General features: G+C 43.8%; 1 protein-coding gene across 1 annotated transcript in view; it reads right to left on the reverse strand.

Annotated features, from left to right (window-relative positions):
- Nucleotides 1–16,467, reverse strand: part of LOC108788493 (guanine nucleotide-binding protein G(q) subunit alpha) — an 82,374-nt gene extending 65,907 nt beyond the window's left edge. Inside the window, exon 1 of the mRNA XM_018558249.1 lies at nt 15,711–16,467. Within this exon, the coding sequence (XP_018413751.1) occupies nt 15,711–16,161 (451 nt within the window). The 5' untranslated portion in view covers nt 16,162–16,467. The remainder of the gene's footprint in view (nt 1–15,710) is intronic.
- Between the last annotated feature and the right edge of the window lie 1,969 nt (nt 16,468–18,436).

Genomic DNA, 18,436 nt, shown 5'->3' on the forward strand with positions numbered 1-18,436 from the left:
ATATATATATATATATATTAGCATATATATAAAATCTTTACTTACAAATTACAAGCATCATCCGGCAGTAGCTGTTTGCATTCAGACTGTCTCTAACTAAAATTTTGTATGGTGCTCTAGAAAGGGCCCAGAACTACATGGGAGGAGCTTGTGAATGATCTCAAGGCAGTTGGGACCACAGTCACCAAACAAACCGTTGGTAACACAATATACCGCCATGGATTGAGATCCTGCAGCGCCGGCAAGGTCCCCCTCCTCAAGAAGGCACATGTACAGGCGTCTGAAGTTTGTCAATGAACATCTAAATGATTCAGAGAAGGATTGGGAGAAAGTGCCGTGGTCAGATGAGACCAAAATTGAACTCTTTGGCATTAACTAGACTCGCCGTGTTTGGAGGAAGAAAAATGCTGACTATGACCCTAAGAGCTCCATCCCTACAGTCAAGCACGGAAGTGGAAACATTATGCTTTGGGGCTATTTCTCTGCTAAAGGTACAGGCCGACTTTGTTGCATTGAGGGGCCAATGGACGGGGCCATGTATTGTAAAATCTTGGAGCAAAACTTCCTTCCCTCAGCCAGAACACTGAAGATGGGTTGTGGATGGGTCTTTCAGCATGACAATGACCCAAAACATACCACCAAGGCAACAAAGCAGTGGCTCAAGAAGAAGCACATTAAGGTCATGGAGTGGCCTAGCCACTCTCCAGACCCTAATCCTATAGAAAATGTATGGAGGGAGCTGGAACTTCAAGTTGCCAAGCGACAGCCAAGAAACCTTAAGGCTTTAGAGAAGATTTGTAAAGAAGAGTGGAGCAAAATCCCTCCTGAGATGTGTGCAAACCTGGTAACCAACTACAAGAAACATCTTACCTCTGTACTTGCCAACAAGGGTTTCTCCACCTAGTACTAAGTCATGTTTTGCTTGGGGATCAAATACATATTTTATCACTGAACTGCAACTCAATTTATAACATTTCTATCATATGTTTTTTTTCTGGATTTTTGGTTGATATTCTGTCGCTATCATTTAAAATACACCTTTGATAACAATTATAGACCTTTCATTTCCTTGTAAGTGGGCAAACTTACAAAATCTGCAGGGGATCAAATCATTATTTTCCACACTCTGTATAAGGAATGATCACAGCCAGTGACATGGGCATAGTGATGCTATGGTAGTTACATATGTACAGGAAATAACCAAAAACGGTACACTCATGGACGAGCTGCTGCTAAGAACTAAATGTTATATATAAATATGCAATAACTGGACTGTGCAGTTGATGCAACATGAACAAAATTATAAAACTATATACTGGATGTAACTATCGATATGATTCTGTAGCCCTGCTCTTCCTATGCCTCAAAGATCCTTGGGCGCTCCCAGTAACTTGTAAAACAATAAATGTAAAAGACTGAATTGAAAAACTGAATTGAAGGCAGGCTTCATGGGGTATACGGTGTATCTTCGCTCACATTGTGATAGGGTAACCTAGGGTTAGGATGGTCATTGCAGAAATAGGAATTGACAGTCATCACTAGTGTCAAGGAACCCTAAAACTCTTCTACTTTTTGCCTTTTGTGGTAATTTAAAGACACTTCTTCATCCTTCATCTAGGTTGTGTGTACAAGGCGGAGTGGAGTAACCCAATGTGGATTACTGCAGGTTGAGAGTTGGGAATTCAGAGGTGACATCTGACATCACAACATGGACCAATCAACATTTCTTCCTATACTTGTAGGCAGCTTTAACCTAAATGTGAGTTTTAGATTAGTAGGAGAATACATAAAATTAATTAAACACATTTACCCCTAATTCCCTAAGTAAGAAAGCATTTGAGAGAGCTATGTAACCAATTTGAGTGCACAATGGAATTCTTGTACAGCAACAATTGGTTAGGTGAATAGGTCTCACCCCTTAGCCCCTTTACCTCTACATACCTCTGTCTACAGCTCTCCACAACTATGGAGGGCTCAGGACAAGAGCAAATCACTGGTAAAAGGAAATCATGTCATTTAATCGTTAGCACACCTGAAAGTATTTAAAGTGACTCTAAACTCAAGAGTTACATCTTAAAAATGCATTTAAGTGCCCTATTAACAAAAATGTAGTGCATCACTCGACTGTAGATCCTCAAATGATATCTGAATTTAGACTGGCACTATCCTTCCTTCCTGTTGTAAAGTAGTCACCCTCCGAGCTCGCTCCCATCATGGACTACAATCTCACATTCAGTTTACTAAACTGTATTGAGATTGTAGTCTATCACAGGAGTGAGCTTGGAGTGGTGACTACTTGACTACACACACACAGAGACCATGGGGAACAAAAGTAGCCACCCTCCAGAAGGAAGGACAGTGTCAGCACCAATTCAGAGAGGATTTGAGGATCTGCAGCCGAGTGATACACAAATAAGATACAGTATTGTTAAGGGTACTTGAATGCATTTTAATATTTACCTCCTGAGTTTAGTGTCACTTTAAGTATGTTTCATGCTAAGATCTGTAACTATTTTCAGAATTTTAAGAAACAGCATTACATACTTTAAGTATTGCTCGTCCACATATACCCCTTTACCATTCTCCCATTTATAAGCAAGTTTTTTATCACATGTTAGCTATGACTTTCACATTTACCTTCTTTTTGTTGCATGAAATGTAGAAACCTGTTATTAGCCTGTAAAGGCAGGGTAGATAAGCAACTAATAACTCTGCCTCTTTGCTTGGGAATGCCTATGCAGAGCAAAGTGGCAATGTCATTGCAAAGAGCATCCCCTGACCCACTGGCGGAACTACCAGGGTCGCAGCGGTCGCAATTGCGACCGGGCCCTGGCGTTCCGCCAACTTGCTCCTCTATGCCTGGCAAGAATACCCAGAACCATTGGGTAATGGTTCCAGGTCCTAACGCCAAATGGCTTGGCACGGTCATATGACTGGGGGGTGGCTGCAAAGAAGAAGAAAGGCATGTTGAGTTATCTGGTGGTCAGTGGATGTCCTTTGCAAAGAACTGTCAGTTGGCATGGTGACAGTGACTCTTTAAGAACTGGTGAGACGACATGTCAGCCACAGTGGGAATGTCAGTTTACAATGAGTCAGCTGATTCACAGATCTGTACTGGAGAGGAGAGCAAAAGTAGAATTTTTTTTTTTTTTAAATTAAGGAGCATTATTTAAAAGACACAAACTAACGAAGCTCTGTATTAATACATACATATTTTTTATATGTTTAATATTTTTTAATGCAGTGCAAGTACCTGAACTCAATTTAGTATCAGCCTCTTGCTAGTCTCTGTACAGCAGAGCTCAGACAGGGAGATAATACAGCAGGAGCTGTGCTACAGTGTCAATGTGCTAACAAGGAACATGCTAAGTGGAGAAGGCAAAACGACAAACTTGAGCTCATCAGTTTGCTGCTTCTCCTTTCACTGCCCAGTCACAAGCTTAGGAGGGACAAAGCCTGTGTTACTTAAATGCAGTAGAGAAGAAAAGTAGGTTTCCTGCCCTGCCAGACAAGGCTGTGCTATGTGGGAGAACTGTGCAATATGGAAGTCATTTTAGTAGGGCTATGGAAATTAAAGATTAATTTCTCGACTAATCGTTAAACTTTTTAATCGATTAAAATTATTTTGATCGCTAATAAAAACCCTCACCTCTCCGCCGGCTTCCGGGAGTCCCATCGGCGATCCGGTGACGTCACGGACATCAACGTCACCGGAATCCTTCCCCAAGTGGCTCCGTCGGCTAACGCAGGGAAGGGGGGAGGAGTCCGTGACATCTCTGGACTCCTCCCCCTTCGTTACCAGACTGAGCCATTTGGGCCGGTGAGTTTGCCCAAGAAACTTGTTCTGCACGAGCGCCAGCCAAGGCATTGGCCTATACACATACAGCACAGCAATGAAGTAATAAAATGAACTAGGATCACACTAATCCAGCCCGTTATTATTCTGAGTTGCCCCACTCAAGCGGCGGCCATATTGAGTGTGGCATGTGAGATTAATAATGTGCTGGATTACTGTGATCCTAGTTCATTTTATTACTTCATTGCTGTGCTGTATGTGTATAGGCCAATGTAGTTGGATCTGTATGTGCGTTATAATTAATCGAACATAATCGATTAAAAAAAGTTCGATTAATCGAACACGAAAATTTTAATCATTACCAGCCCTATATTTTAGATTTAAAAAGAGCTAGATAGATGTATAAGGTTTTAGACAAACAGAGCAGCTGAAGATGATAGGCACATACACTAAACCCCTTCATGTTTATGGAGTAAAATTAAGGTGATAGGGAAACCCAATAAAATAGAAGCAGCCTTACCCAGTTTACCAACTTGGCCATTCTATACTGCTAATAATACCTAAAGTGAATCTGTGGACAGGCTATAAACATTCAAGAATATATATATATATTCTTAACAAGCAGTAAAGCTTTAAAACAAACCCTCACTAACCTCTGCGGCTAAACGCACTGTGGAGCAATTTACCATTCAAGTTCATTACAAAGTAACTGGAGCTGTTTTTTTATGGCCCTAACCTCACCAGCAGTTTTTAAACTTCGCTGATAACTATTAATCCAAAGAGTACCAGCTTCAACAATCATCTGCAAAAGTACTTCACAAGCTTTCTTGAAGCTTTAAAAAGATGCCTATGTTATCTGACCCACTGGTTTCAGTACCATTTATGTCCATAGCTAAAAACATGAATGGGGGTGAGGTGTTGCGACTTCAGTGGGTGCATATATGTTCTACAGCTGCAGCCAAGTTCTTGGTACCATTGCGAACAGCCAGCAATGGTTGTTCAGATACATCACCGTATAGCCGCCCGATCGATTGTACCGAGCGGCGGAGTGTGCCCCCCCCCCACTACCCAAAGCTCCGCTGTCCCCTGTGCGGGCCCAGGATATGTGCTTCGGGTCTCCCCACATCAATCGGAAGGAGATCAGCAAGCTTCTAGCTGCTGATCTCGCCTCCGATCACTTAACCCCCGGAAATGATGTGTATTACATCACTTCCGGTGTCCATGTTTACATTCTCCAGCTCTTGGAGCCAGGAGAAGAAGCTGGGGAAGCAGATCTCTACTTCTTCAGCTTCTTTGGGGTCCCTAGGTGACATTAGGGGTTTGAAAGACCCCTGATGTCACCATAAAAAGGACCTGTCACACCCTATTTGCTATTACCTAGGGGGCTTGTTAGCCCCCTAGGTGATAGCAATGAAGTTAAGTGTAAAAAAAATTAAAGTAGCATATTAAAAAAATATACACGCACATACAAGGCCAAACACGTGTCGGGCGCGCCTACGCACAAAAAAGAAAATTGCCCCACACATCACATATCGCTGCACATGTCAGAGTAAGAGCATTTTTTGAGGTTTCATGGACGCACGCAATTTTAAGGTTTGACATGTTTGGTATCAATTTACCCGATGTGACACCATCTTTTATATTTTCCAAAAAACAATTATTAAAAACATAGACACACACATGCAAGCGCAAACACGCGTCGGGCGCGTCTACGCGCAACAACTAAAATTGCGCCACACACGTTACATATTGCCACGAACGTTGGAGAGTGGTTTCACAGATGCATGCAATTTTAAGGCTTGACATGCTTGGTATCTATTTACCCGGTGTGACCCCATCTTTTATATTTTACCCAACATATGGGTATCATTCTGTGCACTAAATGTCATTTTAGTGTATTTCATCCAAGAAATACTGGTTTGATAAACATTGGTGCAAATACCGTGCGACATAAAAAATTGCAAATAGAATTTTTATATTCTACAGGGCCTCTGCTTTCAGAAAATATATCATTGTCTGGGGGTTTTAAGCTGTTTTCTATAGTAAGTGTGATTAATCCAACTCTGTGTACTGTAGCAAGTCACATAAAAATGCAACATGAACTACATTAAGTGCACACCAACACAGCACACTGGTGTGAACTCAAACACTGGGACATAAGGCAAATTGCCTTGTCTATGCATTGGGCAACGCTGTCCAACGGGGCTGGTGTAAACAAGCCCTTACCTTGCTGTACAGCATTAGTAAGAAGGCTATTCATTGTAACTTATTTGTAGAAAAGCAATGTGACAAGATGTGTGTGCATTAATAAAATGATCACTGCTTAAAGATTGAACCATGGTGTGCTGGTGACTTTCTTTACTACTTGGATCTCAAGCGGCGCCATCCACAGTCACTACAGCACCCACCACAAGGGACATACCAGTAAGGAGTGCGGAGGGACTCTTCGGTATTATTTGTAGACAATGCCCCCCCGTAGCCAATACTCACACTGATGGCCTAGGCCAGTGGTTCTCAACCTTTCTAGGGCCGGGACCCCTTGGTAACATTTGCCAAGTTGTGGTGACCCCCAACGGAGCGCTGAATTCCAGAATTAGTAAGGCGCTGGACTGCTACCTGCTCTGTCTCCATTCAGCCTTCTCAGCCCCAGCACTGCTTAGACGCCCGCCTCCTGCAGAGCTCACATTGTATGGGAAGCAGTAGGACAGCAGCGGATGTGAATAGAAAAGCCCTGCTGTACACACTCCCCAGCCACTAGATGTCGCTGCAGCGGCCAGGGAGTGTGTATAGCGGCACTTTTATATTCATAGCCTCTGCTGTCCTCCCGCTGACTGACACTGCTGCGCTAGGAGGAGGCTGAGGAGCCTCTCACCTAGCGCAGCAGAAGTGGATGCTGCGACCCCCTCAACAGTGAGTTGCGACCCACTTTTGGGTCGCGACCCACAGGTTGAGAACCGCTGGCCAGGGCCTTCGTTCACACCTCTGCAATGAGACACCACAGAGGTGTTACAGACTGCGCTTGTGGTGAGCTGCCAATTTGAATGGGCTTGTTCAGTAAGAATCTGTGGAGAATTATAGCAATCCTGATTCATTACTGTATAACTGCAGGTTGGACACATTTCACATCTATATTCAGGAGAATCAAAACATTTGCAATACGCAGGCTAGCAAGGTTTTCAAAAACATTCACTAGTCACAAATCAGCAACTCAAGGACCAAATGATCCCTGGTAAACCAACCCATGTAAGACCCCATTCACGCTGAGCGACACGTTTTTCAACATGATTTCAAACTGAGCGACATTGCGCGACAGTGCACATTTTGTAGCGCGTCTTTTGGGAGGGACTTTGTCGCTGCTACATTGGGCTGTAACCAACAGCGGTCTTGATGTGGCATAATTCCTTCCTTCCATATTGCTGTGCAAAAGTGACCCTTCTGTAGCGCGATATCGCGCAACAAGGTTGTGCAATATCGCAGGTAATGCGCGACATTATTGAGTCTACTGGGGCCAAATCGCGCAACATCCGCCGAAAAATCGGTCATGTTCGAGCTACAAGCTTGAGCAACAAGCTACAGGTGACATTGAGCTGTGAGATGTGATCAGCTCCATTGAAATGCATTGGACAAGCTACATTGAGCGGAAATATGTGCTATTTTGGAGCACGACAAACCGCTCGGTGTGAACGGGGTCTTAGCATGGCACCGTGTCTATGACAAGCACATCTTCAATCCGATAACATTTAGCAGTGCACGTTGCAGGAAATAACAACCAGGTGTAAGTGTTACACGGTCATTGACCACATTGATAGACCAACACGGGGAAACCCAAGATCACCTTCTCTTGTGCAGGGAAGCATATGATACCCTCAACACTAAATCCTGGGGGTCAAATATAACCCTTTCCTTATTGTTTTTTTTTAGATGGGATTACTGACCAACACCGTGTTTCTTTTCTTATTACTTCTACTATTCTCACATCCATCTCTACCCTCATGTTTCTCGGTGCAGCATCCATCAACAGTGCCCACTGGTCCCTTCCTACTAGAATCCTACAATCATGATGCGCTATGTACCAACATACTTGCAAAGTAAGTGGCCACCTCTGTTTATCTAATGTTACTGTATTGATTTATGCTGCCCTAAATAAGGGCTACAAGGCACAGCTGCTGGTGTGCATTGCCCAGCACAGTGCTGATGCACTGTTCCTGGCACGCTGCACAATTTATTTATTTTTAGAACTTTATTGAAATGTCTAAAGTAACAATTCATTAAGTTATATGGGCACAGCATGATGGGAGGCTTACCGCATGGCACGCAGTGCAGTAGTGTGAATTCTGCCCATCTGTAACAAGGCACACTGCCTTGACTTGCGTTGGGGCTGCAGAGGAAGAAGCCCAGCACCAACACATCTGATGTGAATGGGCCCTGAGACATCGGCGGTTCTTTCTTACTCCCTATTTCTGGTATTTTTTTTCTGCCTTTATCTCTGCTCTTTCTTTACTGCTTTACCTGTTCTTTTCTTTCTCACATTGTCTCTTTGGTCATACGTGGTACATGTCTTGGCACACTGTCTAGTATTTGGCTATGCCTTTATAGCTGAGAGACACTCAGATATGAGAGACACTAAGACACTGGGTTTGCTGGATGTTTTAGTCTACTCGCTGGCTGTCCATGCATACAGGCCCAGGTGGCAGACACTTGCTTCCATATACTGTTAGTTCTACCACATTGCACACATTCTCATCCACTGTACCACATGTTTCCCAAGAATGTTTGTACAAATTGTATAGTTATAACTTTTTAATATGCACCCACTGCCATTGCTCACACTGGCTATGTGATAATATGTTTTGAGGGACAACGGGTTTTTGTTCTCTTCATGTGTGTTTATCCCCCCAACTGTCAACTCTAGTTCTGGGCACCTATCTCCTTGTACTTGATCCAAAGTACAGTGTCTACTTCTACTTGGTAAAACCCTACTATGATATGCATGTTATTATGATGCGGTATGAACGTTTTGTACCAATTCTAGCTTGATGTATATGCACACCGATCTGAGGAAGACATGGCTACATCCATCTTGCATCCCCGGACCTTGAATTCACTGCTGCCTCTTTCAATGTTTATTGGACATTACCGGTACGACCACTTTGATGAACTATACCCTCCTTAATGTAGGATGTCTGAATATACTTATAGCCCTGTGACACTGATGCACATGGGCTTGCTGGACGCGTTAGTCCACTCATAGACTGTGCATTTGATCCTGCGTTGCTAAACCCAGATGAAAGTCACACATTTGTATCTGCTGATCTGCTAATAAGCCAACTGCTTTTTTATTTTCTTAGTACCACACATTGCGTGCATATGTTTGTCCAAATTGTGTGAATGAATACACTGCAACAATTTAGTATTTTGATATCATCTACACTGCTTTGGTGAAAACATTTGGTCAGGGGCACCAGGAGGTATCTTGGTGGATGATTTCTTTATAGGTCTGCACTGTTTTCTGTATGTTTATTGCATGATGAAGGGTCCCTGAGTGGTCCCATGTAGGGCTGCAACCAACTAATCGATTAATCGATCAGGAGAATAGTTGTCAATTATTAGTTGGATCCCCTAGCTCTCTCCTCCACGCTGGGAGGAGGGCACAGCAAGCAGTGGGCAGGTGCAATAGCCAACCTGCTATTGACTATTGCTATTTGAAATGGCCAATAGCAGGCTGGCTGTTGCACCCACCCACTACCTGCTGTATTTACATTCAGCTGCCATCTGCAGAATCTTGCCACTGGCAGCTGTCATAACACCCCAAGCGCGCCTCCCACCCACAGTGTGATGGAATGCACGGTAGCACAATGCCGTGCTTTCCAGTGCAGTGTGATTGCAAAAAATTGTGCATGCAGTTTTATTCTAAAGTAAACTTGATCAGGGGGGAATATATCAAAACTGGAGCAAAGAGACTATGGAGCAGTTTCCCACGGGAACCAATCAGCCTCTCTCTTCAGTTAACATATGAAAATGAGAGATAGAAGCTGTTGGCTGCAATGCAAATCTGCTCCAGATTTTATCTGCTCCAGTTTTGATAAATTCCCCTGTATGTTTGTAACACTGCATTTGTGCATTTCATTTCAAATTAAGGATGGTATTTCATTTTTAAAATGATTAATTGAAAAAATTAAATCGCCCATCTAATCGATTATGAAAATCATCATTAGTTGCAACCCTAGTCCATGCAATGAAAAAGGCTTTGTACTTTGAAATAAGATTGCTGATGTACTAAAAAGACAGATCTTATTTATATTATACGCTGTGACAAGTTGGGAGTTATTGCAGCACCCTCTCAACGATATGGTTGATTCCGGTATGGTGTGCAAAAGACATATACTCTACATATTTCTATCCTGACACACTTATAACCTAGCTATTATAGTCCTTGCTTATGAAGATGGTGGGACACGTATCTTTACAAAAAGCACATTCTGGTACACAAAGTATTATTCATGCCACAGCAATTCTTCATTTCAGCAACAAATTGCTTAACTACTAAGCGACTTTGGAACAGTTCCTAAGCCAGGCATGTACTACATCCACCATACATTGACTGACCAGGCTTAGGCCCCCCTGGCAAGCATATAACTTGATACTGCCCATGCCTTCATGCTTTCATTTTGTTCAGGTGTTTACTGCATTGTCAACCAAGTTTATGTAAAAAAAAAAAACAACTAAATTTACAAATCAATTTAAAACACAAACACAAAAAAAAGGGATCTAAATGTCCTTTTAATAAGAGCAACAGAAATACTGACCCATTATAAAAGACTAACCAAGCACCAAATCTGCATTAACCACTTCAAAGATAACATCTTCTCTAATATTAATTCCAGGAAGCAATAATTCTGCGACGTGCATGAACACTGTAGCAAAGTCAGAATTTGTATTTGTCCAATGCAAAACTAACCACTAAGAAACAACTTTCAAAATTTGAATAAAACCTTTTTAAGGCTCTTGGTCCAGTGACTCTCCATTAGCTTTTACTATTAAATAAATAATTGCAAATGAAATGTTTTGACTAAGCAATCATTATGCTAAATAACTGAACAGGTAAAACGACAACATGGATGTAGAATACCCATCTCACAAGGACGTAATATTGTTAAATGTACACACTAGACCAGTGCTTCTCAACCTTTCTAGGGCTGGGACCCCTTGGTAACATTTGCCAAGTTGTGGTGACCCCCAACCGTAAAATGTAGGGATGCACCAATACTAGTATCTGTGTGGACTCTCGGGAGGCAATGCGGGCTCTCAGGTGGCTATTGGGACCCTCTGTAGGCGTCCAGTGTGGGCTCTGTGGTGATCAAGCACTCATCTCCCCTCACTTCTGCCTGCTCCCCTCTCTCTGATCCTCTCTGGCCATTGCTGCTGCAGCACCATCTAGGACAGTGGTTCTCAACTCGTGGGTCGCGACCCAAAAGTGGGTCGCGACACCTTTTGCAGTGGGTCGCGGCGTCCTTCCTGCAAAGAGCGGCCCATGTTCAGGAGGGAGACATAGAGGGGTGATTTGTGCGAGCCAGCCTGTGGGAACTATATATTGAAAACTGTTCCCTCTCATACACCCCCCTGCGCGTGAACTGACCCGGGGAAATCGGGGACTATTTCCTCACTTTCGGGCGGCGGAATACTAGACTTTCCTGTACAAAAATATACAAGTCTCCATTCAGTAAAGCTCATGTTCCTGCTGAATGGAGATCTCTACCTCTGCTTTGTTGGACCTCTGTAGAAAGACCACTGCTTCCACACACGTTTGGCACGCTGGCAGGGGACAGGCTCTTCTACTGAGGCTGGGACTACTTTTTAAACACATTTTTTTAGTTTTGATGCACATGGAATGTATTTAGCTGATTTAAACTGAAAGTTCAGTTGGGCTACTCCAATCTGTTAGGAAAGCTTTTATATACAGAGCTGAGTAATATCACTACAACTAAATCGGATTAGTTCTCATGGGAAACCACAGACACACTCATAAGAAACAATTTGCAAACCCTTAGGGATTTTATGGGTTTGGGCACAAATGGCTTCTAAATTGTGATTTGATATTTATTAAACATATAATTACAAAGACAACAACCTTGTGTAACAAACAAATTAAAGTTTTTACAGCTATAAATCGTATACAAAAATATAAAAGGTATCCAGTTTAAAGGCTGAATATACATTTAGAAGATACTGTCAAACTTTGACAAAATGACACATACCAAGTCTTATCAAAAACCCTTCTTCAGGACAATAAATAGAACTTTGCCAAGAGAGAAAGAGCTGCCAGTCATACCGAATTAGCTGTCAACCATACTCTATTTTCTAAGGTTCACTACATGCTGGCGATTTAGCACAGTTGGCTTCATAATAAACAGTGTCTATGAAATGAACTGTCCTATAAAAAGCAGACGTTTCCTTTTATTTTCCCATATTAGAAGAAGGAAGAACTGACTGGTTTAATAAACTACTGTATCAGACACCTAGAGAAAGAACACATAATGGGTGTTCCAGCATGCTCTGAAAAGCTACTAAACAGAACACGTTTAGTGGTTTATCATAATATGACATAAATATGTTCCTACCTGTAGTCTGGAAAACATGGACTAATAGCATTACCATGGCTTAGTGCCACGCGTGGATATTGTACCTTGCTTATCAAAATAGCCTTAAAGTACACCTGCCACTCTGAGAACACTAGCTCCCTGGGTGTTATGCCAACCTTCTTGCGTCAACAATTTGAATCACTGGCCAGGAACAAGTGGACAGATTAGGACTTCTGGCTTTTCTCCAAATTTCCTTATCTATATACTTGTCCCAGATCAGTGACTCTGAAAGTGCTAAATCCAGAAGGCCAGCATAAGGACCAGGCAACTAGTATCTTCAAAACGGAAGTCGGCAATGGCCACCACCATATTTTAGTACTGGCAGGTTTAGTTTAAAAGAGCTATTGTTGGTGACAAAACAAATGATTTCTGTGGAAGTCACCATACACCAGCGATGGACAAGTAATATGGAATTCAGGAATAAGCAGGATATTTTATAGGAGCCAGCTCCTTTGACGATGACTAGCAAACCTCAAAAGTTGGGCGCCAGCTGTCTTTTTTTAGGAAGCATTGGCTCCTGGGATTTGTCTATCCTTGCCATACTTAAAGTGACATTAAACCCTCAGATTTTTTAACATAAAACAATACTGTAATGTGTGCCTTACTGTAATCCATGGTAGTTTCCCTTCTCTTTGCTGCTCTTCCTTTTAAATCTGTATCGCTTCTCATGCTTGGGGAGAACTTCCCTTTGCAGCTCAGTGCCTCTTCCTGTAGTGCTGGCTCAGGTTGCAAACCTATACACAGACACCATGTATCCATTCCTGAGACAAGGCATTCTGCTGCAAAACAGAAGTTCTGCCCAGCATGAGAACAGATACAGATTTAAAAGGAAGAGCAGCAAAGAGAAGGGAAACTACCATGGATTACAGTAAGGCAAACATTACAGTATTGTTTTATGTTAAAAAATCTGAGGGTTTAATGTCATTTTAAGGTGCCCATACACTGGTCAAATTTCAGCCGGTTTTTAATGTACTGGCTGAAATTCGCACAATGTGTGGGGCTGTCGGGTCCCTTTCGGCCGGCATTCCTCGTTAAGCTGATCGAAGGAGCCTGCTGAAAATTTTTCAATCGTTCAGAGCCGGCAGCCAATGAGCTGCCCGTTCTGATTGGGTAGCCGGCGGCACTTTTCAGAATACAATGTAAACAGCGGGATTTCTCGATCGATACGCTCTTTGTGTTGATGGAGGAATAGAGTCATTTTTTTTTTCGTTCAGCAAAAAAAATTGATAGGTGTATGGCCAGCCTTAGACTTTAGGGAGATCACCCTACATAGACTTTTTTTTTTAAAGGGATCTTCAGAGATTTTACACAGCCAAATTATTATTTTCTTTTTTTATCATTCCATACAAACAAGAAACATGGCCACAACAGACCATTCATTTAAAACATATTGCTTGCATTGCTTATTAAAGTCAATCTGTGTTGTGATCTTCCTGCTCTCTGTAACTGAATGAGGTCATCATTACATGTGTGTGGGTGGATCACTGGCCAATCCAATCACTCTAATGCACTCATGGAATGGCAACCTCACTGAATGAGGAGAGCTCCTAGTTTCCGGTCTCTAATGACTGCACACGACTTACCTGCAGGCCTCATCAAGGTACACCCCTATCCTGAAAATTAGAATACCACACCGACAATGCCAACCTATTTCCTACATTGACCAATGGCCGCCACATGAAACACACCGCTTGTAGAGTTGCTATTAATCCATGAAGGCTCTACAGATTCACAAAGCAGAATGACTACCAATGCAGATGGTGCCAAGCCTGCAATTCCACATTAATGTGAAACTTCACACTTGAAGCACAAGGATTGCCATTGTTTGCTTGAATACATTATGGCTTCTTACAAGTCTTCAATGCATTACAATAATCCCTGTACTTCCAAAAATAAATATACTCGCAACCTCCATGGATACATTACAGACCACACAAGCAGGCATCGTATGCCAAACACAACCTTTCATCATTACCACCACCATGAACAATAAAAATTAAAAAAAAAATAAAATGGCTCTAGATTATTGCCAAATAGGGAGGCCACAGAAATGCATTTCTAGAACATACCCGACCCGGATTTCTACTTTCATCATGTAACAGTGGTTACTTCAGGCCAACCATCTTCAATGTAACATTATTATTATTGCATACCCTTACTTCCATTTAAAAAGGGAAGGAAAAAAATATATCAATTGAAGGCATGTGTTCTGATCTATGGACAGACTCAAGAATAAATCTGGATTTCTAACACTGGCAACCTCTAACCCTAAATGACCTGCACTGGAATAAATAAAACACGACTGATAAAGAGGAAAATGAGATGTGTGGGGTTTTATATAACGCTCTTCGGACCGACAAGATGGAACATGCATGGCAATAACACGCTCACATCCTATACATGAGGCGAGGAATACACCGTTACACCCATAAATGACTGTGTGTATCAATGCATGTATCTGTGCATGTAAGTATAGGTGTATGTATGTGTGTAAGTATAGATGGAATATATATACATATATATATACAACGCTAAAACCAGCACTGGGCATATGCATGGTGCCAATGCTATAAAGAAGATGCTATTATACTGAACTGCCATCCACAAGCACACATAGCATGTCAATAGTGGTCCAATATGAGGCCCTCATGAAGGCAGCCCCCCTCCCTCCCCAATTGATTTGTGCAAGGGATATACACGGCCCTCATGAAGGTAGCCCCCCTCCCCATTTGATTTGTACAAGGGACATATATGAGGCCCTCATGAAGGTAGACCACCCCCCTCCCCATTTGATTTGTACAAGGGGCATATATGAGGCCCTCATTAGGGTAGACCCCCTCCCTCCCCATTTGATTTGTACAAGGGACACATATGAGGTCCCCCCCCATTTGATTTGTACAAGGGGCATATATGAGGCCCTCATTAGGGTAGACCCCCTCCCTCCCCATTTGATTTGTACAAGGGACACATATGAGGTCCCCCCCCATTTGATTTGTACAAGGGGCATATATGAGGCCCTCATTATGAGGGATTGGGTGTGTACGCACTATGGAGAACATGGCTGGAATTAGAGCATCCACTGTGGCCTATAGCCATCATGACATTGAATGGGGCTGTGTGTAATGAAATGTGCAAAGCATTGTTCGTGCCATCTGATCACCGTGTGATGATGCCCAGTCATGGATGTAGGCTGGCATGATGCATTCCTTTGTACTGCACTCTCTATGAATGGACACACATACAGATACATAGGCCGAACCCGGCTCCACACTCACCAAGGAGCAGCAGCTTGAGCTCCCGCCGGGCGTCCCTCTTGTCTCGGCGAAGCTGCCTCTCGATCTCATCGTTGATCCTCCTGGCTTCCTTGGCCTCCTCGCTGAGGCAACACGCCATGATGGACTCCAGAGTCATGTCTCCCGACTGGTGGAAAGAGACAGACCCGCCGCCGCTGCTGCTGCAAACCTTCCTTTGCAAAACAAGAAGAAGAAAAAAGGGGGGGTCGCGCTTCAGTAAGCCGGGGTGCAGTGTATACGGGGAGAAGAAATAAGGGGGGAGGGGTGCGCGTGCAGGGAGCAAGGCACTGAAGTGCCCCCAGCTGATCTGATGGCACCCCGGAGTGGGTGGGTACCGCCAATGCCCGTGGACACCTAACACCCGATCTGCTGTCACTCGCCTGCTCCAACTCCGCCTCCTCTCAGAACCATGCACCAAACAACATGGTGACATCCATGGCAAGACGAATCAGCACACTCCTTGGCAGCCGTGCCTGCTTCGATCGTGCCTTTCTGTCTTGTTTTCTAGCTGCGATCGCCCTATAATAGATGAGCCGGCTTCCCAGTATACAGCACCGCTATCAGGCAGATCGGATTGTGCCCTTCCCCCTCATACACATTTTTTTTTTCCTTTTCCTCCCGAATTTCAGCACACAGCTTTCCAATGTCTTTCCTGGCACTCCCGTGTGCTTCAGGCGGCCGGGCTGCTCACGTATGCTCGGTGACACAGGCTCTGTCTGCCGAAGATCATTTCCACAGTCAGCCTGCCTTTTCTTTTTTTCTCAATGGCTCTGCTCCCCGGGCGTGGTGAGGCAGAATATGGCGGACCTTCTCCAAGCAAGCAGGGATAGACAGTTATACACGAGTGCCAATCCAAAACAGTGATCGGCGAATGTCTGCCTCAGTGGGCTTTGTCCTCCTTTCCTTCCTTCCTCCCCCCACAAATCACTGCAGCCTGCTGCCTTCCATGACACCCCCTGCACACAAATACATGGCTCTCTGCTCTCGTCTAGTCCCTGCATGTAATTCTATTACAACCAATTCACTATTGGATCAGATGACGTTGAGGAACTGGGGAGGAGAGAACTGCAACTCCAGGGGAGGAAAGAGGGGAGAAATCAGCTCTGCTGCATGACAGGCTCAATGCACACATGCCTTTTCCTCACATATCTGCTGCGGGGAACAATTCTGTATGACACATGGGATCCTAGGTCATCCTCTGACACCATACTGCCCTGTAAGGGGGCATCGTTTATAGATATGTATAATATTGGGCACACTTTCTTCTCATTCACTTCCAAGGTCTACATTAGCTTCCTGCAATATAAAATGGCAAAAAATGTTTGGCCCATCCCTACCACCACCACCACCAGACGTGTCCCTGCTCCTGCAGCCTACTGGGATATTCCTGTCGCATATTCCAGGAGTCTGCAGGAGCAGGGACTCGCAGCAGCTGGAGCTAAGCTGCCCATGCATCATTGGGGGGCAGAACCCAAAAGAGACAGCTGGCTCCCGATGACATCACAGAAGAAGATGGCCTTGTGGGACCCAAAAGAGACAGCCAGGCCCTGATGACATCGCAGAAGAAGATGTTGGTGTGGGAACCAAAAGAGACAGTCGGCTCCTGATGACATCTCAGAAGAAGATGGCCTTGTGGGACCCAAAAGACACAGCCGGCTCCTGATGACATCTCAGAAGAAGATGTTGGTGCGGGACCCAAAAGAGACAGCCAGCTCCTGATGGCATCTCAGAAGAAGATGGTGGTGCAGGACCCCGAAGAGACGGCTGGCTCCCGTTCACATCACAGAAGAAGATGGTGGTGCAGGACCCTGAAGAGACAGCTGGCTCCTGTTGACATCACAGAAGAAGATGGCCTCCTGGGACACAAAAGAGACAGCCAGCTCCCAATGACATCCCAGAAGAAGATGGTGGACAGCCAGCTCCGGTTGAAATCGCAGAAGAAGATGGCAGCAGGGAAGCCAGAAGAGACAGCTGGCTCCCAATGACATCTCAGAAGAAGATGGTTGTGTGGGACCTAGAAGAGACAGCTGGCTCCTGATGACATCACGTAACAAGATGGTGGCATGAGATTCAGGCTGTGACAGCAGGACAACGCTGGATTGGCTGGGCAGGTAAGTATGTTTTCTGATGAGCCCAACCTAATGGCTAAGAGGGGATAGGGGGAAAACAAAAGCAGGATGGGGGCTGAAGAACTTTTTTTGAGGCTCAATTTACATATCCAATACGCCAGGATAAAGATCCTTATTTACAAAAAAGTTATTTTCAGTGGAGTCCAATGAGATTTGAAATTTATAGCCGCATGACCCAAATACAAAGCCTTATCCTTGTGTTAAAGATCTGTCAATTATAGACATATATCCTGTGAATGACTGAAAACTGTGCAGGTGCGGATCAAAAAAGAATATATACTCCCATGATTCTCCATCCCGCCGGTCTGCAAGACCGGTCCCCGCAGCCTCGTCTTCCCTAAGGTCCACTGACGTCATCACGTGTAATACAGGTCCATTGACTTGCATTAGACTTGAGTCCCCTACACAAAAAGAGCACTTAACCCTTCTAGTGCGTTGATAGCCCCACTGCAAGGGTACGTGTTTTAATTTCCAGTTCTTCTTTTAACTGAAAAAAGGTGTCCCTTTTCTGACAATAAGTATTCTTATCCTGGTATGTTAGCTTTGTGAATTCAATCTGAAGCCTATCACCACTTTTAA

This window comes from Nanorana parkeri, unplaced genomic scaffold, assembly GCF_000935625.1.
Source record: "Nanorana parkeri isolate BGI_ZX_2015 unplaced genomic scaffold, ASM93562v1 scaffold328, whole genome shotgun sequence".
In the NCBI taxonomy this organism is placed as follows: Eukaryota; Metazoa; Chordata; class Amphibia; order Anura; family Dicroglossidae; genus Nanorana; species Nanorana parkeri.